Here is a 17,905-nt window from a genome sequence, read left to right as displayed (position 1 = left end):
CTTTAAAATACCTTGACATCTTTACTTGAGAAAATGTAGCGGTCTGAGATTAGGGAGTAAGGCTTAGACTCTGGCTGCAAGGAAGGACACATACAATATTGCAGTTGATGGCAGGGAACATAATAGACAAGCCTGGGACCATTGCTTTTATAAAAGGCCTGTTAGCTTGCAACATACATCTGGCTCATCCACACCTTCAGGCCTGTCCATGGTAACCCCGTGAATTCTGAAGCTATTTGACCTCTAATAAGATTTTTTAAAAAGATAGTCACTTTTCTTAACTGAATTTCACTCCACACTTGAAACCAGTAAGCACACCTATTCTTAACTACGAATATGATCCTAAATACAAGTCAGTTTTATAGAATACAAATTTAAAATTCATGATTTACTGTTGCACATTCATATATCTGGACTTCATCTATGGGTTTATGTAAACTCATACATTTATCTAATAAACACTCTAACATGCAAGAAATGTTTTGAAGTAATTAATGAATTTTAGACAAGAAAGCATGTCTCCCAAACATGCAAAGGCTTTTTGTCCAGTTCATTTAAATACTACCTTTTTCTCTGTTTCAATTTCATGGAGAGTCTGCACAGGACAAACAAAGCTCTAAAATGGAGGAAATCCATTTTTTCTTCTTAACTAGTTTCCTCTTGTTTTCAGAAGTTCAGAGAGCTGTGGACTCTTAACACATGGTTTATTTAGTAAGATGAGCTTGTGACCTGGTGCATGTTGGCAAAGTCGGTGGCTCTCCTTAGGAGGTGAATCCTACAGCCTTTCACTGGATTTTGCTATAAATCCTGCTGTTACTCAATAATGGGTCTCATCACTCCTAGACAGGGGAATCATTGTCAGAGGGGAAGTGGAGGTGACCTAAAATTGAACTGAAAAGCCCCTCTGCAATCTTTGTAGCCTCTTCAAGTTTTAGGAACTTTTAGTACATTTGGATTTTATAATAAATCAAACAGAAGTAACAGCTTATTTGAAATGTCTGGCCCGAATGCCTATAAAGACCAACTTTGATTAGTGACAGCAAAGGCAAATGATTTTTACTTTTTATTTTATTTTTTTAATGTTCTCCACCCCCTCCCTGAGGCAAATGACTTTTTAAAAAGATTTCCTGCTCACTACAGAAACAATTGGTTCTATTTATGTTTCTTATCCAGGCAGGCTAATATGAATGGAGCCCAAATGCCATCTTTTAGAAAGACAATCTTAGAAGACAGGGTGGAGGCAGAACAACAGGAATTTTATGAGAAACAGAACCGGAGAACTGTCCACTGGCTTTGTAGGCAGTATAGTCCTCTGGGCTGCTTTTTGATGCCTAAGTATGCACAGTATGGCATGGAACATCAAGGGAAAAATGACAAACAGGCAGTTTCTGTGATTGACAGTTGTGCCTTTGACAAGAAGAACAGCATACAGCACGACAAAGACCCAAGTGTCAAGCAAGGAGTTCTAATACTGTGTAGCTGGAGCTCAAGGCAGATCTCATACTGGAGAAAGGACCAGAGCAGCCTCTGTGGAGAATATGGAACAGTTGATGCTGGAGGCAGAGAGAGATCTTGAGAGAAAATTTATTTAGGGCAAAGCAGAAGGGGGTTTCCTCCAATCATGAATAGGGCTGACTTCAGAGAAGGGCTACTGCTGCTCTGGAAGGAGAATCAGTTCGATAAAGTCAGGTACTTCCCAGTCCTGTGGGGCTGTGGTGTAGATTTTGATCCTTGAAAAACATTTAGCAGTTCCCTACTATGGTCTGGTCTAAAAGGTAAGAGGGAAAGCCTAGGGGCAGCCTGTACCTTTCTTCATAGCTTTCCTAGGACCTTGGTAAGATTAAGGGTACATTTCTACCATCTTCCCTTTTGTGGAAGGGAGAAATCAGCACCAGATCTGGTTCTCATAAATAAATATATAGATTGTGGGACATATTCATTCCTCAGTTTTGCTGAGGAATTAGAACAATTTTCCTTGATAAAAGATTTATCTTGCCAAAACTTGCAATGTAGTTGTACTTGCTCAATACTTGTTTACTGTTGATCAAACATGCAGAAGCTCTGTGCGCTGATTCACCCTTGAGTTAATAGGAAGCCCAAAGCAAGCTTAAATATTTATTCTGGGGAAATGCTCCTAGACGGAAGTGGCTTGGTGCCGGTAACTGGGTCCTCCATCTCATACACAGTGTGCCAGGTTTCAGATAGGAAGTGAGGATAGCTGGGAGGAGGAGTTGGCATCACAATTACCAGTGCTAGGATTGAAAGCTGCAGATGCATTTCAGTGTTATCGGAATCCAGCTTTCATGCAGCTTCTCATTTCACTGCCTGCAGCACTTTTGAAAAGGCAAACAAAGACCCAGGAGCCTTCCTGGACTTTTGCTTCATATTTTCGCTTGAGGGCTGGCGCTACATACACCAGTTGTGGTCAGTGGAAATTCCCTGAAGAAGCCGCAGTAAGAGAAGGCAAAGGAATAGTTTCTTCTTTTATACTTAAGCTGACTTAAGGGGTGCAATCTTACAACAGTCCAGCTTTTACCTTCTAATGTCTTCAACTGTATTCTACAAAAGCAAGTACAAATGCTGACCTCAAGGGTACAGTTTTGAGCAATTATGGTAGCCTGTGTCAAGTTGTCAGCTTGTCATGATGATAGTACTTCATCCACTGAGGAAAAAATGAGATATTGCGAGGTGCTCTCCACCTAATAGTAAAGGCAGAGCAGGTTCTGCCCCCAACTCTGTATTCACACAGGCTTTGTTTTTCCTCTTTGTAAATGCGTACATGGCCTCAAATCATTTCACATTCTGGTTCTCATCGTCTCCTTGGAAGTGGATTCCCAACCTCCCCACTTTATCCACTAGAGCATTGTGGTCTTTCTTGTCATGGGCATTAGATATGGACCCAACTCTATTCTGGATCACTCCCCAGTGCTGTGTGGCCATCGGTAGGTTAGCTAATCTTTCTGTCCTCATTGAATAAACAATATCTCTGTGAAATGGTCATGAGAAGTTGACGAAATGACTAAAATGACTTGCACAGAGTCTAGCATGTAAAAGCTCATAACTGGTGGTTTTCATTGCTTTTACTTTCCTAATAAAATAGAGGTGGGAGAAAGCGTGGGTTCTGAAGTCATAGAACTGGGTTCCAACACGGTCACCCCCTTTTAGACTGTGTGTGCTTGGGGGGAATTTTATGAGGTTCAGTGTCTTCTTCATTGATAAAATGAGAATATGAATATTCCCTTCACAGCATTATGATTTTTAAAGGGGATAATATTAGATTGGGTGAAGGAACAAGGCTCCTAAATAAGTGATCTGCTGCTGCTAATTTCTTTCTGCTTTTTCCCTGTGTTCCACTGATGAAAGACTTAAGTAGAAAACAAGTGAGAGCACTTTGCAAAATAACACATTATACCAGTCAGATGTCTTCTTTGAAGTGGAGAGGATTAAGGAACAGTGAAAAAGCCAAAATGTAGGGATGAGGTTAAGGAAGCAGAGAAACTGAGAACTTGAAGAATACATGCCCTGGGTCAGCTCCTGGTAACCTAGTTGTGATTTTCCATTTTTCAAGCACAAGAGAAGGATCTCTGCAGTCAGACCTGGGTTCAGATCCTCCACTTTGCCATTATGAATTGCACACTTGTGACCTTGCTGTACCTCAATTTCTTGTACCTCAGTTTCCTCAGATATAAAGTAGGGATATTAAGCTCTTCAGAGTGGCTGTGGAAGTGCCTAGCAGAGGAGTTGGCCCAGAGAAGATGTTCAGGAAATCACACTGGCTTTGCTCCTTTTTCACAGGGTTCATTACTATTGATACTGAGTGTGTATTTTTCCATAGTCTTCAGGGGATATGGATAAAGAGGCCATGATCTAGATTCCTTGAGGATCTTGATTTCAAGCTGATAGTTCTATGGTCAGACTTTGTATCTGACTAGAGCGTCCTCTATCCTTAGAGTAAAAGAGTGTATCCTGCTAGACTCCATATGATTTAGTCTCTGCTTGCTTGTCCACTTCATCTTCTGCCACTACTACCCACTTTAATTACGGCCCTTTCATTCTGCTGTTCACCATCTAGAACTCAGCTCCACCAGAAATGTTCTATCCATGTTCTTCCCATGAATGGCCACATTTCACCCTTCAGGTACTCTTCAAAGGAGCCTACTTTTTGATCAACCTGTTTACTCTTAATCTCAGTAGTAAGTTACTTCATTTGTGTCACTTATCACAACTTTAATTATGTACATTTATTTATCTACTTTTATGTGTCCTTCTCACTAAATTGTGAACTCCATCAGAACAACTTCTCCATCTGCTTTACCTGTAAATTAATGGTCAGAATCTACCATAAATGTTTTTAATGTGTTCTTAATGAGTAAATATTAGCTGTTACAAGTCGATTTGAGATTTAATAGGCTGAGAATGAACCAGTTGAGCTTACTGAAAGTTTTTTCTGCACACTCAGTTTGGATCATAAAGCCCATTCTATTTTATTATGAGAAAGTAACCGGCCACTAAAAAACAACATCCCTGGGAACAAGCTGGAATAGATGCTTCAGATGGGGGAAAAAATGAGAGCTTTCTTTTCAGTATCCAAAGGAGAAAGAAACCCGCTTCTTAAAAATAGTTAGCCAAATTTTAGGCCATAATTATTTCTGTCTGACTTGAGAAAGATGAGACCTGCTGTGCTTGTCCCTGATTCTCTGTCCAAGCAAGCAAATTAACAACTGCCATAAACATGGGTTTCAAGTAGTGGGAGGATCAAAACCACTAGCATAATTCCCAGATAAAAGCTCATAGGAATGTTATCATTCAGCTAAAAGTCTGGAGACTCAAGTCTCAAATTATTATTATTTTCCTATTTCATTTCATTAAAATGTCTCAAACACCTTTGGAATTATTTCCATTGGGGGTAGGGAGAGATTTACAAATACGGGGGTTCATGCTGAACTTGGGTGAGTTGCTAAAATGAAAATATTCAAGGACGACATCAATTTATATAAGTAAAAAGATTCTATTTGGGTAAGAATCAACCTTATAAGATGTTAGGCACATGGCTCATAAGAGACAAGAACAGACAAGACTTGTCCTTGCTAGGAATCCCACATCTGAAGGCAAGACTTCCACAGGTACCTCATAATTGGGCTCCTGCTTCTGGATATGCCCAGTCTCCCTCTAATATATACAGACACTCTCTTTACATTCTTTTCCTAAATATCACTTACTAGATGGTCAAAATGTTCATATGATTACATCAACTAAGTTGGAGCCAACCTCCCTTCAAGGCTCTTGTCAGAGTGATTGTAACTAAAAGTCTATACTTTCCACTCTCCTGACTCCTTTACCCAAACTTTCTCACCAGACAGACAGACAGGTAATATTTGTATTGTTTTTGAATTATGCTTTATTCCTTCCAGCCCTAGGACTCATATCACACGATAAATTACCTCTTTCTGGTGCTACCATCACCATCCCTCAGTCTTTCAGGGATTCTTGTCTTCTCTAACCTCTCAGGAGGCCTCCAGCCAGAATAATCTACTTCTGGACTGCCAAAGAAATCATGATCATCCCCAAATCCTGCTGTTAATCATGTTTTGCAAGAGTATTATTACATATGTCTATTACAGTTCTTGTTTATATTTCAAGTATGCTGCACTGACCCCAGAGATTATTTAGTACAGAGGTCCCTCACCTGGGGATCCATCATCAAGACTAAGGCTTCTTTATCTTTTCAAGAATTTTCACTTTCTAACTAAGGTAGTTTGAGTGGGTTTCTTGCAAATAGACATAGGTTGAATAAGGTACTGCTCTCTGTACAGATTTATGATAGGAATTCCCAAGGTGAGATGGGACTATTTTTCACAATTTTGTGAACTTACTGTCACATTATATCAGTCTTCTTAAAGTACATCTGAGGAAATTATTTTTCAGAATGCAGATGAACAATGAAAATTACTGGGATTTATTCCATATTGACTGTGATAGACTCCTAATGGGAACAAGATCTGGAAGTGAATATTACAAAGACTCCCAGGTAGTTTTATACATATTCAAGGGAAAATTAAGAACATCTAAAATAATGCCTCTTATATGTTGGGGAAAAGAGGTAAAAGAGGAAATACATGCCTTGGATGCCTATTATGTGCTAGGAAAAATATGGACATTATCATAGTATTATCTCTTATAATTGTCAAGCAAGCCTATATAAATCTTATCATCACTCCCTCTTTACAAATAAGAACTGAAATAACTCATCCAAGCATCTATCAGTGGCAAATTTCTAGGCCAGCATTTAGATTCCAAAGTAATTCTTTTTCACTCTGCTTTCTACTTCGCTGAAGTTCTTAGCAAAACTTGGAGGCAGGTGATAGAGCATGAAAGCATATGGTAGATGACACTTAGGTCACTGTTGGGGAGCTGGGTTGACCTTGAGTCCCTGGATGCTAACCCCTTGACATCTTAAGATGTCCCAGAGCCTTGAATTTGTGTCCTGCACCCCAATGTGGAATTCATTGCACTTTCATTAGAAGAAAAACTGACTTCCTCATCATAAAGCCTAAAGGTGGAGGCTGCAGTGCCTCTGACTTCATTACAGTGTAGACAACACACTGGCCTTCTGGCTGAGCTTTTAAAGACCAGCTGGACCATCAGCCTGGCCAGTGTTTGGTAGATGGAAGATGAAGAAGAGATATTCTGGATGCTGTCCTGTTCACTAATAAGAAGGGGTGATGAAAGCTAGTTGTTTTCAAAGGATTGTTCTAGCCAGAGTTTAGGACAGAAAGGATTACTATTGATTATTTAAAGCCTAGAGGATATTAATGTCCTCATATTTGGTAATTATAGATTTAAAGAAGTGGTTCCATTAAAATCACCCGAGAAGAGCTTATAAATTCTAAAGCCCATGCTGTTCCTCAGACCAGAAGCCCAGACAGTGGTATTGGTAACTTTCCAGTTGATTTTACTGGGCAGCAAAGATAGAGGACTGCCAGCCCAAAGTACCTCCCATGGCTAAGTGATAAAGACTGAGTTTGCAAATGCTCTGTGGGCAGCTAGCATCAGCTGTGATTGGGAAAGATAAGGCTAGTCAAGTTTACACCATTAGCCACAGTCTTTCTTGTATGTGAACCTGAGATACGTGAAGTTAGGCTCTGTCAGAAAAGGGTTCCTCTCCACTTAAAATCTGCCATTGGGCCCTCCCTGGTGGCGCAGTGGGTTAAAGCACTGCACTGAGAAGCTGAAGCCACTTCCGCATGAGTTCAAATCCCGCCTGCCCCGGAGGTGACCACATGGCGTGGCAGACCTCTCCTGTCTCGCCCGCTGCTTCCCCTCAGCAGTGTACTTCGTCGTCTGCCTGTTCTGCTCCCCCCTCTGTCTCTGGTGCAGCCTCTCACCGCCCCTGAGCCTCTGGCTTGTACCCCAGTTCTGTATGTACAAATAAATAAATCTTTAAAAAAAAAAATCTGCCATTGTAGAGTAGAACTGCAGAGGACAATGAAAAAAGAAGCTAGCCTGAAAGATAGATGGAAGTGGGATATGGCAGAGACATACAAATGCTTGTTCTCTTAAGCAGAAAAATACCAGCCTGAGAGAGACAGCAGTGGGATATTTATAGAAAGTTGGGGAAGAAAGTGCCGAAAACCAGTCACAGGGCAAGTGCTGTACTCACTGAGTGGATGATGCCTTGCAGTGCTTGAAAGCCATCATTTACAGGAAACACATGATCCTTACTGTCTGCAATCCGGGCCAGCTAAGAACACAGCACACACAAACACATGGAGCGTTGTCAGGAGAATTTAAGAAAGCCATGGGATCCAGGGGGCTCCATCTATTTTTAGATCCCAGAGGAACCTGACGCTCTAATGGATTTAGGGGTCCACTGAAATTCCCTCAGTATTAATGATCCTACCAGCCACCTCCCTGGATTAATCTAAAGGGTCAACTACACATTTTATGCTTCTTTTAATGCTTTTTGCTTTGGGAGCAGAGGTAAGCTTGCCTGGTTAGATGAGTATTTGGCCTGGCTGGATGTATTTATGAAATTTGGGGGCAAGCCATTGGCTCCATTTTCTCCCATTCACCCAAATATCTGTTGGCAACTGTATTAGAATCAAACAGACATGTTTCCTTTCAGAGTAACTTTAAAAGTAAATTCAGGCTTTGATTTTAGGTAAAGCCAATGAATGGGGACCCAGATTCATTGAGGAAAGGACCCTTGCAACTATGATTGCCACAATCATGGTCAGTGCCAGGATTTTTAGTGACTTGCTAAAGTAAAACACAGTCACTTAGAAAATCCAGAAGTGTTAAAATCAAAAGAAAAAAAGTAACTTGTTATCTTTTGATTCATCTTTTTATTATTGTTAACTTGATATATAATCTTTCAAATCTTTTAATGTAAATATTCACATATTTGTTTTAGAAGTGAGCTCATACTTTTACAATATTTTGTAACCCAATTTTCATCAGTAAATCATTTGTTAACATCATTCCATGCAACAAAACAGAAAGAAATTAAGAACTACACTGAAGATACACTGTCAAAAAACTTTCACAATTTGCTCATATATACTTGCACAAATTTTTTTCCCCCTCACTTCCAATCATTTCCCTTTTTAAATTGAAAATGCACTGCATTTTTTTAGATTCAAAGCTTTTTAATCGTTTGTAAAATTAATGTATTTTTTTATTACAAAAGTTTATTTTTACATAATTTTGTACATTTTTTTCCCATCTCAATTGTAATCCCCGCGGGTTTCCCATCACCAAGTCACCCATGTGTCATCACCATAATCCCGTGCATTTCCTTCCCCCCACCCTGTTTTTGATCCCATTCCCCACTCCACCCCCACAAAAAGTCTCTGGTATATGGTTGTTCATTATTTTTGTTATTTTCTCGCCTGGTCCATTATACTCCTGCTATGAGTGAAACCATCCGGTACTTTTCTTTCTCTTTCTGGCTTATCTCACTAAGTATGATCTTTTCCAGTTCCATCCAAGTTGCTGCAAAAGACATGTGTTTCTCTTTTTTGGTTGCTGAGTAATATTCCATTGTATATATGTACCCTATCTTTTTTATCCAGTCATCTACTTTTGGGTATTTGGGCTGCTTCCATATTTTTCCAATTGTAAATAAAGCAGCAATAAACATGGGGGTACAGGTATCTTTTTCAATCAGTATTTTTGTGTCTTTTGGGTAGATACCTAGGAGTGGGATTGCTGGGTCGTAGGGAAGCTCCATGTTTAGCAGTTGAGGAACCTCCAAACAGTTTTCCATAGAGGTTGTACTAGTTTGCATTCCCACCAGCAGAAAATGCACTGCATTTTTAAGAAAAAGAAATGTTCACCATAAAATAGCTAAATAAATAAAGTCAAGAAAATTTCCAAGTCAACTCATCATTAAACATCTTGGCAATTTCACACCAAGAAAGTTTTCTTTTCAATTTACCAAGAAAGATGATGCCTGGATGGTCTGTGCTAAACACCCATGTGTATCAGCAAATGACTTCATGTTCCTCCAATAATTACTTCCCTGTTCTGCATTTCTGGAAAAAGAGTCTAAGTGGTATCTGTACAGCTGATACATCCTCTGCATGGAATGCACTTTCCTCGTTCATTCACAAGGTTAGCATGCTCCCCAACCTGAGAAATCTATAATCATACCTGAGTTTCATTGAAATCCTTCACACCGACACAGTAAACAATTGCACCAAGATCTCGGGATCTATTAGCCTGGGTCAATGAAAAAGCAAACATTAGAATAATATTATGTACACAAGACCTATATAATGTTATAAACAATGCTTCAATTTAAAAAATTAAAAAGTTAAAACCATTCAGGAAATAAAAGAGAAAGAAAAGATAGTAGAAACAGTGGCAAATGTAGTTCTTTTGGATTAGCCAGACTACCTAATGATCATTTGAATCATTGATATATTTGTTTATTGGGCATCTACTATATACCAGGTCCCACAGTAGAGAGGACCATCTTTGTTCTCTCTACTCATAATCTAGTGACTACAGCATTCTACCCCTATGCATGGTGGACACAAGTATTTACCAGAATGTATTGTGAAATATCTGTAGAAGTGGAGTCTTGATCAAGGGCTCTAAAAGATGAGAGGAGGGAGGGAAACTATAGATTGAGGTACATCATATTAAATATTCTGGAGAAATGACTATCATTTTTATTCTTCTGGTGGATTTTATTGATATTCCTTTCTTCCTTTGTAATGGCAGCATGGTATAAATGGAAGGAAGCAACCTTTAAAATCAATATACTTGGCTTTGCTCTGTAAAGTATTGGGGGGTGAAAAAGCATAATGTAGGCAGAGCTGCTCATACTACACTTAGGACAATGCAGGTTCTCACACATGTCAGCATCTTTGTGAACAGGGCCTTTTTCAACTTCCCAAGATATACTGGTTAATGGTATGGGAATTATGGTACATATATGAGTAGACAGATGAAACCAAGACCTTTTCTATCACTAAGCACTGGAGGGTAGCATGATGAATAACATCCATATTTTGTCCTGAAAGTTTTAATTATTAAAGCCTCTGGTACCTGATTCACAGTTTCTTTTGTATTTCAGAATAGAAAACAAAAATTGTAAATTCGTGGTATATACAGTATTATATAAATAATTGATAATAAACTTACAGTTGACTCTCATATATGCATATTTATTTGAACTGATTTTTCTCCTTCTGTTAGTCCTCAAACCCATTTGTGACTAATACTGAATTTTAGAAGAGACAGAAATATGCATGTCTCTTCCTTTAATGTTAGAAATATTTCTTGCTGCTTTCAGGATAAAACAAACTTTTAGATAGTCTTAACTTTTAGATAGTCTTATCTAACAACTTCTGTGGCTCTCCTCCAGTTGGGCTTGATTTTTTTAATTATAAAAATGAATGGTTCATTTCTTTATATATCCTGAATTTTTTCGGAAATCCTCCTGGGCATTGGCACTCTAAATATTTTTCCAAGTTCCTATGCGCCATACCTAGAATTCTTTTCTACTAACCTCTATTTTAAGCCTCTGACACTGTCATTTATTTTATATTCAGTTATTTCCTTATTAGGATTTTTATTATATTTGACTATTTTTTGGCATCTAAATGAGCCATTTTGGACTCCCTTTACATCATTAATTTCAACGTAAGCATACAGAAATACATTCTTTTCCAGATGCCAAGGGGGCATCTGTCATGTTTATTTGTATATTTTCCTAATGAGAATTATCCTTTATACCAGTTGTGAGGGGACAGAGAGAAATAATATCTTTACCCACATAATTTCCTCACACTCTTTGCTAGCAGTCTTTTAAAAACTAAACATTATTACATGAGGGCAGCAACTGTGTCTTACCATCTCTATCTCTAGTGTCCAGCCAGATGTCCAGCACATGCCAAGTTTTCAGGTAACAATGAATAAATAAATGAGTAAATATGTAGGTTTCCCTTGCTATCCAAAAGTAGATCATGCCTGTGCAACTTTTCCTAAGTTAAAATGGCTTACAAAGAAGCAATTACCATTAATTTCAATGGAAAATGTTTGAGTGTTCCCAGATCCCCCAAAATAACCTACCAAGTCATACCAAATAACACATAAAACCTAAAATAACACTAACATATAGTAAAAGCAGGAATGTTTGATTAATATATAGTCTGGACAGTGTAGTTCTAGGGAAAGCATTTGGCAGGGTTGCTTTGGCTACTTTGGGTACCTGCTGCCTCTAATACAGTTGCTGAACATAAGTGCTGGATACTGTTCTCTTTTTTTACTTTTGTCATAGAAGGGAGAATCCTTCTTGGGCTTCTTTCAGTTACTGCAAAGAGATATTAATGTAGGTCTTTCATAAAAGTAAAATGATGTGATTAAAATTTTCAAAAGTAGGGAATACCTAACCTTCTTATTTGCTGCGGGAGCTGAATTTAAGTAATAGTCAAAAGCTTGAGGTGAGTGTAAACTGTTTACCTTCACTCCCAGAGGCCAGCATCTCCCTCCCTAACTACCTAACTTTTTCCTTTTTGTGTTTGTTTCTAACATGCCTTGAATGAGCATTTGTCAGTGTGAAGATTTTGTGCTTTTCCATGGTTAACTTGGTTTCCTTGGGTTAATTATATATATAGTTCAAATCTAAAACTTAAAAGGACTTGCTACATGCAAGTAATAATTTTCATTCTTGAATAAACCTCATTTTCTGAAATTCTTTATTATACAAGTTGAAAATTTCATCTAGAGCATTCTTTCACTAGCTTTAAGGCATATTTATTGAGAACATAATTTAAAAGGAAAAGGGTATATTGAAGGGGAGATTACAGTTTACTTTGCCACCAATTAATGTTAGACTTTTATTCTTAGAGTAAGAGTCTCAACAATTTAGCACATTCTTTTGACAAGAATGGTTCTTTCATATTTCAAGTAATTCTTTCCCTTCCTCTTGTTTTTACTAGAAAATATGAGGGAAGTGGAGGAAATATGGTACCAACATTTTGGATTAAAAGTGATGTATAGTATTTCAAAACTAGTAGTAAATACAGTGTTTTCCATAAAGACATGGTAGATATATTTTATCCCTCAAAACACAGAGTAATAGGCAAATACTTTGAAACGGGAAAAATGACCCACCCTGTGTACAATGAACATTTCACTTAAAATGAATGATTATTTTTTACATATGATATACTCTCCTACCCAGGAGTTTTAGCAAGAAAACCTATCATTTTATCCAAATGGAAAAACTGCCACCCATTTCCGAAGAAAGAAACCCTGTTTCCATGTCTGTGTTTAGGCATGACCCAGGCCATTGCTTACCTCTCTCTCTGAATAGAAAAAGAGATCTTCATGGAGTTCTCCATCAGTCAAAGCAATGATGACGCTGGCTGTCCTGTATCCTGCTCAACACAACACAAGACCACTCAGTTCACTTGCAGCACCATGGGAAACCCCTTCCCTGAGAGTCTGTCCCTTAAGTGCTCAGCCATCTGAGATAAATATTATGAGAATCAGCAATTCTGTGTGTGATGGAGGGGCGGGGTGTGCTGAAGCAACTCCTACATGAAGAAATATGTGTCTTTGAGAACAGATTCTAGGAAAAGAGGATTTATTTCTGGATTTCTCAGCCTTATCTCAAAAAAATAGCTAAACCTGGCAAAATGGTTAGCTAGGAGGAGTTCTAAGTAAGTCAAATGCAGTGATATTCTATTAACAATTCATGTGACAGTGCATGTGACAAGGCCTGAGTGCAAACTCTACCACCTGATTTGTTCAATGTCCTAACAGGTACCACCCCTTGCAAAATTTGATAAAAAGCAATCATCATCATGATTTAGAAGCTGATGGGTAGTTATTATAGCAGTTGGCAAAACTTACTAGAATTCTTTCAGTGACTTTTAGGTTTGGAATTACATTGCTGATGATTGACTTATATTAACAAAGGTTGGCATTGATGGTATAGATGTTGGGTCTGTTCTGTTGTAGTTTAGAATGACATATGAAGTATATATCTCTACAGGCCTTGGAGGGAAAATCTTCACTGTAATATTTAGTCCTTTTTTGTGAGCTTGGCCTTCAGTAAAGAAATATTGTCCATGAAAGATACTGTAGTAGTAGTAATTTAGAATAGTAATCTAGGAATTTAGTAGTAATCTAGGAATAATAACACATATTATTTCTATGTGTTAGGTATATAGAAATGTACTTAGTATGTATATTTTATACATTTTTTAAATTTAAAGGAAGTAAAGTTTATATCAAACTGGCATCCTAATTTTAATATTGTATCTAGTAACAATAATGAAGAGCTTGAGACTGAGAGAAAGACAAGAACATTAAAATGGATATAAGAAGTCAAGATTTTACTGACCTACCCAAGTATTTATGGATTTAATGAATTCAACAATCTTTTCAAGGGCATCGTAGACTGTGGACCATTATAGGAACTTAATTACTTTAACTTGGCAGCAATAGGAAGTAACATTTGACTTAATACATGTTTTCTTCCTATGCATTTCTTCTTTGAGTGAAGTATGTGTTCAAGGATGATAGACATTTTTTGAAATGTGAAATGACTAGGTACTTTTTCCAAAACAAACACATCAAAAAGTTAAGTAACTCATTGTACAGTCTTACCTTGACTGTTTTCATAATAAATCTGTTCACTGGCCTGAAAAACACATGAAAAAGGGCCATTAAACATTAAAGGCTGGTGTTGAGCGGGCAGCCACAGCTCAGCCTTGATTCTTTATATAACTCACCCAGGCTTCACTCAATAGCCATGACTGACATTCAGCTGATGTTACTCTAATGTTAAGCTACTCTACTATGGACATGGATCAACCCCTCATATATGAGACTTGCTTTTCTTGAGTTGAAATCACTGACACTGTCTCAAATGCTGAATGAAGGGGACTTATTGGTGGTATGATTCATGATGCATGAGTGCTAGTTAAACATTAGTTAACAACCCTTCAGGAAAGAAGGAGGAAAATTCATCTCTTCAGTTTTTTTGGATAGTTGTTAGTGTACAAGCTAATGGGAAAATGTTTTGTGTCTTGCATTTGAAGTTATTCAGTTTCCTTAATACATGTGCCTTATCTTATCAGCCATCTGTATGCTGAGTTGAAAATTGTTTTAAAATTACCCTTTCAAATCCTTCATGCATGTAAGTGTCTCCTCCTGGCAGGACCTTCTGGAGTTCTTCTAGGCCTTGACGGATCTGTTCCCTGAAATCCAAGGGTACTCAATTAGTCTCATTGGGGCATTTTTGTACTTTGCTGTTGATAGTCATATGCATTAGTCTTTCTTATCTCTGTGCTATACTGTTCTAAGAGTCTGCCAAATGCTATCAAAAGGAAAGTCTTTGCAGTACATTATCCATTCAGAATCAGCCACAGTGTAAGGCAAGCAAGATTTCAAGAAATCTTGGTCCTTTCTGGGAGAAAGGCCCTTCTGAAGGAATATCCATCTGCTCTCAATAGTTTTCCATTTCTTTAGATAGATAAAATTTTCATTCTACCTTGAGAGCGTCTTAAAATACAACTGCTCATGAGTGGGCACATAGCAACTTAGACAGCATTAAATAAATTTTATATCAAGATGCAAATGGCTCACATGAGCAAGAAAGAGGTAAGTTCAGAGACCCAGGACAAGGAATATGTGGGGGGCAGACATCCAGAGCAAACTCTGCCACTTTCACAGCTGTGCCAAAGGAAAATATGTAGTCAGCTTTGAAAGTAAAAGCCCAGGCAATCCATGCTTTCCAGGACAACCAAGAGTGTTTTCTGTGGGTTGGTGCCTATGTTTTCTTATACTGGTTGCTCATGGTGGTGATAGGACAGGAAGAGGAAGTGGATTATGGTTGGAAAAGGGTCTTACTGGCACTTGAAAATGTGGAGGGTTTGGGAAGATGTAAGATGTCCATTTTCATGTTCCTGTGCTAAAAGTGTCAAGAAAGTGTAATTTCTGGGGGAAAAAAAAAGAACTTTACTCACAAACTGTAAATCTATCAAAGGGTCTGAAATTACCTTCCTATTACTGGTATCTATTTAGTGGTAAATGGCAGAGGTGCACTATTAGGCTAGGAAGCTCTTTTTGAGTAGGGGAAGAACCTAACATTTTTTTTTTTTTTAAAGATTTATTTATTTGTGCATACAGAACTGGGGTACAGGCCAGAGGCTCAGGGGCGGCGAGAGGATTCACCAGAGACAGAGTGGGGAGCAGAACAGGCAGATCTACGAAGTACACTGCTGAGGGGAGCAGCGGGCGGGTCAGGAGAGGTCTGCCGCACCATGTGGTCACCTCCGGGGCAGGCGGGAATCGAACTCATGCGGAAGTGGCTTTAGCTTTTCAATGCTGTGCTTTAACCCACTGTGCCACCAGGGAGGGCCGAAGAACCTAACATTTATAGAACATTCATTATGTACAATTCACTGCTCAAAGATTTCTGATTTTATCCTCACAATAATCATTCCGGGTGGGGATTACTGTCTTCATATTATGGAAATCTTGGGTTCAAAGAGGTTAAGTCAGAGAGCAGAGCTTCCAAATGTGTCTGACTCAAAAGTGTCTATTTTGCCAGGTAATCTCACAGCATACATCTGTGCTAGAGAAATGGCAATTTTTAATAACACCTGAATTAGTAAAGATCAATGGCAACTTCTGACACTGAGTAATTATTGTCTGCCAACCTCTGCTGGAAACACTATGCATATAATTAATTCACTTCTGCCTTAGGACGTTCTTTAAGGTTCATGTTTCACAAATACATTGGAAGGTCAGAGCATCTGGGCCTCTTTGTAAAAGTCACTACTCAAAGTTTAGATTGAGTGACCCCCATCCCAGGGCTAAACCCGAAACAAGTATCATTTAACAAAGTAGAGCTCAATCACCTATCAATAACAGGAGCAAACATTCCAAGATAAAACTATTTACTAGAAAAGAGAACAATTCCTCTAATCTACTAACAACCTGAGGCCAGTAATGCATGTTTGTATGCAGTGTTGGTTGGAATTCATGGACGACATGAGTCACTCCACCATCTGCAACATGAAAGGCCATGTTCATGAGGGTGACTCGCTCACCCTTTTGGAGTCAGAGAAAGAAGCTGGGAGGATGTGCTGAACTTCATGCTGGGTCCTGGATAATGTCTATTTCGACCACCTGGCCCACCCTAGGAATAGCTTGCAACTGTCAATAAAACATTTGTAAATATAGTGTACGCCAAAAAAAAAAAAAAAAAAAAAGAATGGCTCAGAGGAAGATATCACTGTAGACTCCTACCACACAACTCTGACCCACTGCCCCCATGTACCTTTGCCAAGACCAGTCCTCAGAATACTTCAACTAGTGTAAAACTATAAAAAATCTAATCTTACTACAACCCATAAAAATTGAAAAATGAGAAAACAGGACAACACACTACAAATGCTTAGGGAAAAAAAAAAAGCCCTGAGAGGGGCCCCAACTGAGCAGAATTACAGAGCATGACAGAAGAGGAATTCAATGTAACTCATCTAATAACATCTAATTCACAAAAATAAAACAAAGCCAGAGGATATAAAACAACAAAAGAATAAAAGTAAAGGAAGAATGAAACAGTTACAAATAACAAAGTTAAGGAAAACTATATATAAAAAATATAATTGAGGCCTCAATAGCAGACAAACAGAAGTAGTGGAGAGAGTCAGTAAGCTCAAAAATACAGTGTTAGAAATGACACAAATAGAAATAATAGAATAAAAAGAGAAAATAGTGTAAGAATCCTTTGGGACTATTTAAAGAGAAATAACCTCCATATCTTAGTCTCAGAAGGAGAAGAGAACGAGAAAGGCATAGAACATATACTAAAAGCCATAATTAGTGGAAATCATCGTCTGGGAAACAAACCAAGACATTGTGATCCAAAAAGCCCAAAGAGTTCCAAACAAAATAATACCCGATAGACACACACCAAGATACATCATAATAAAACCACTGAAAACAAATGGCAAGGACAGAATATTGAAAACATCAAGAAGAAAGAGCATAATCTATAAGCAAACACCAACCAGACTTCCAGTGGACTTTTCAGTAGAAACATGACAAGTATGAAGGTAATGGAAGTAGACATTTAAAGTACTCAAAGAGAAAGTTTTCTAGCATAGAATCCTTTAGCACGCAAGATGAACATCGAGAAATCACTTCACGGAAGATAAAAAATTAAAAGAAATTTTCAACACCAAACCACACATGAAAGAAATTCTAAAGGGGCTACTATAAAGAACAAAACAATGAATGTCAAAAGAACCACCATAACAAAATGACAATGAGCATTTCTGTCTCAATAATCATCTTAAATGCAAACAGCTTGAACTTACCAGTCAAAATATGTAGTGTGGCTGAAGGGAATTAAAAAAAACTCTAATCT

The 17,905-nt window shown here is 38.2% G+C and overlaps 1 protein-coding gene across 1 annotated transcript in view; it reads right to left on the bottom strand.

The window, feature by feature from the left end:
• ANTXR1 (anthrax toxin receptor 1) overlaps positions 1 to 17,905 on the bottom strand; it is a 206,992-nt gene that overhangs the window by 140,745 nt on the left and 48,342 nt on the right. The window contains exons 4-8 of the mRNA XM_004691474.2: positions 14,642 to 14,723; positions 14,131 to 14,164; positions 12,814 to 12,893; positions 9,655 to 9,723; positions 7,661 to 7,741 (exon numbers count right to left, since the gene is read on the bottom strand). Coding sequence (XP_004691531.1) covers positions 7,661 to 7,741; positions 9,655 to 9,723; positions 12,814 to 12,893; positions 14,131 to 14,164; positions 14,642 to 14,723 — 346 coding nt within the window. The remainder of the gene's footprint in view (positions 1 to 7,660; positions 7,742 to 9,654; positions 9,724 to 12,813; positions 12,894 to 14,130; positions 14,165 to 14,641; positions 14,724 to 17,905) is intronic.

This window comes from Condylura cristata, unplaced genomic scaffold (genome assembly GCF_000260355.1).
Source record: "Condylura cristata isolate star-nosed mole 26May11 unplaced genomic scaffold, ConCri1.0 scaffold00031, whole genome shotgun sequence".
Classification (NCBI taxonomy): Eukaryota; Metazoa; Chordata; class Mammalia; order Eulipotyphla; family Talpidae; genus Condylura; species Condylura cristata.
This window is presented reverse-complemented; position numbering and strand designations above follow the sequence as displayed.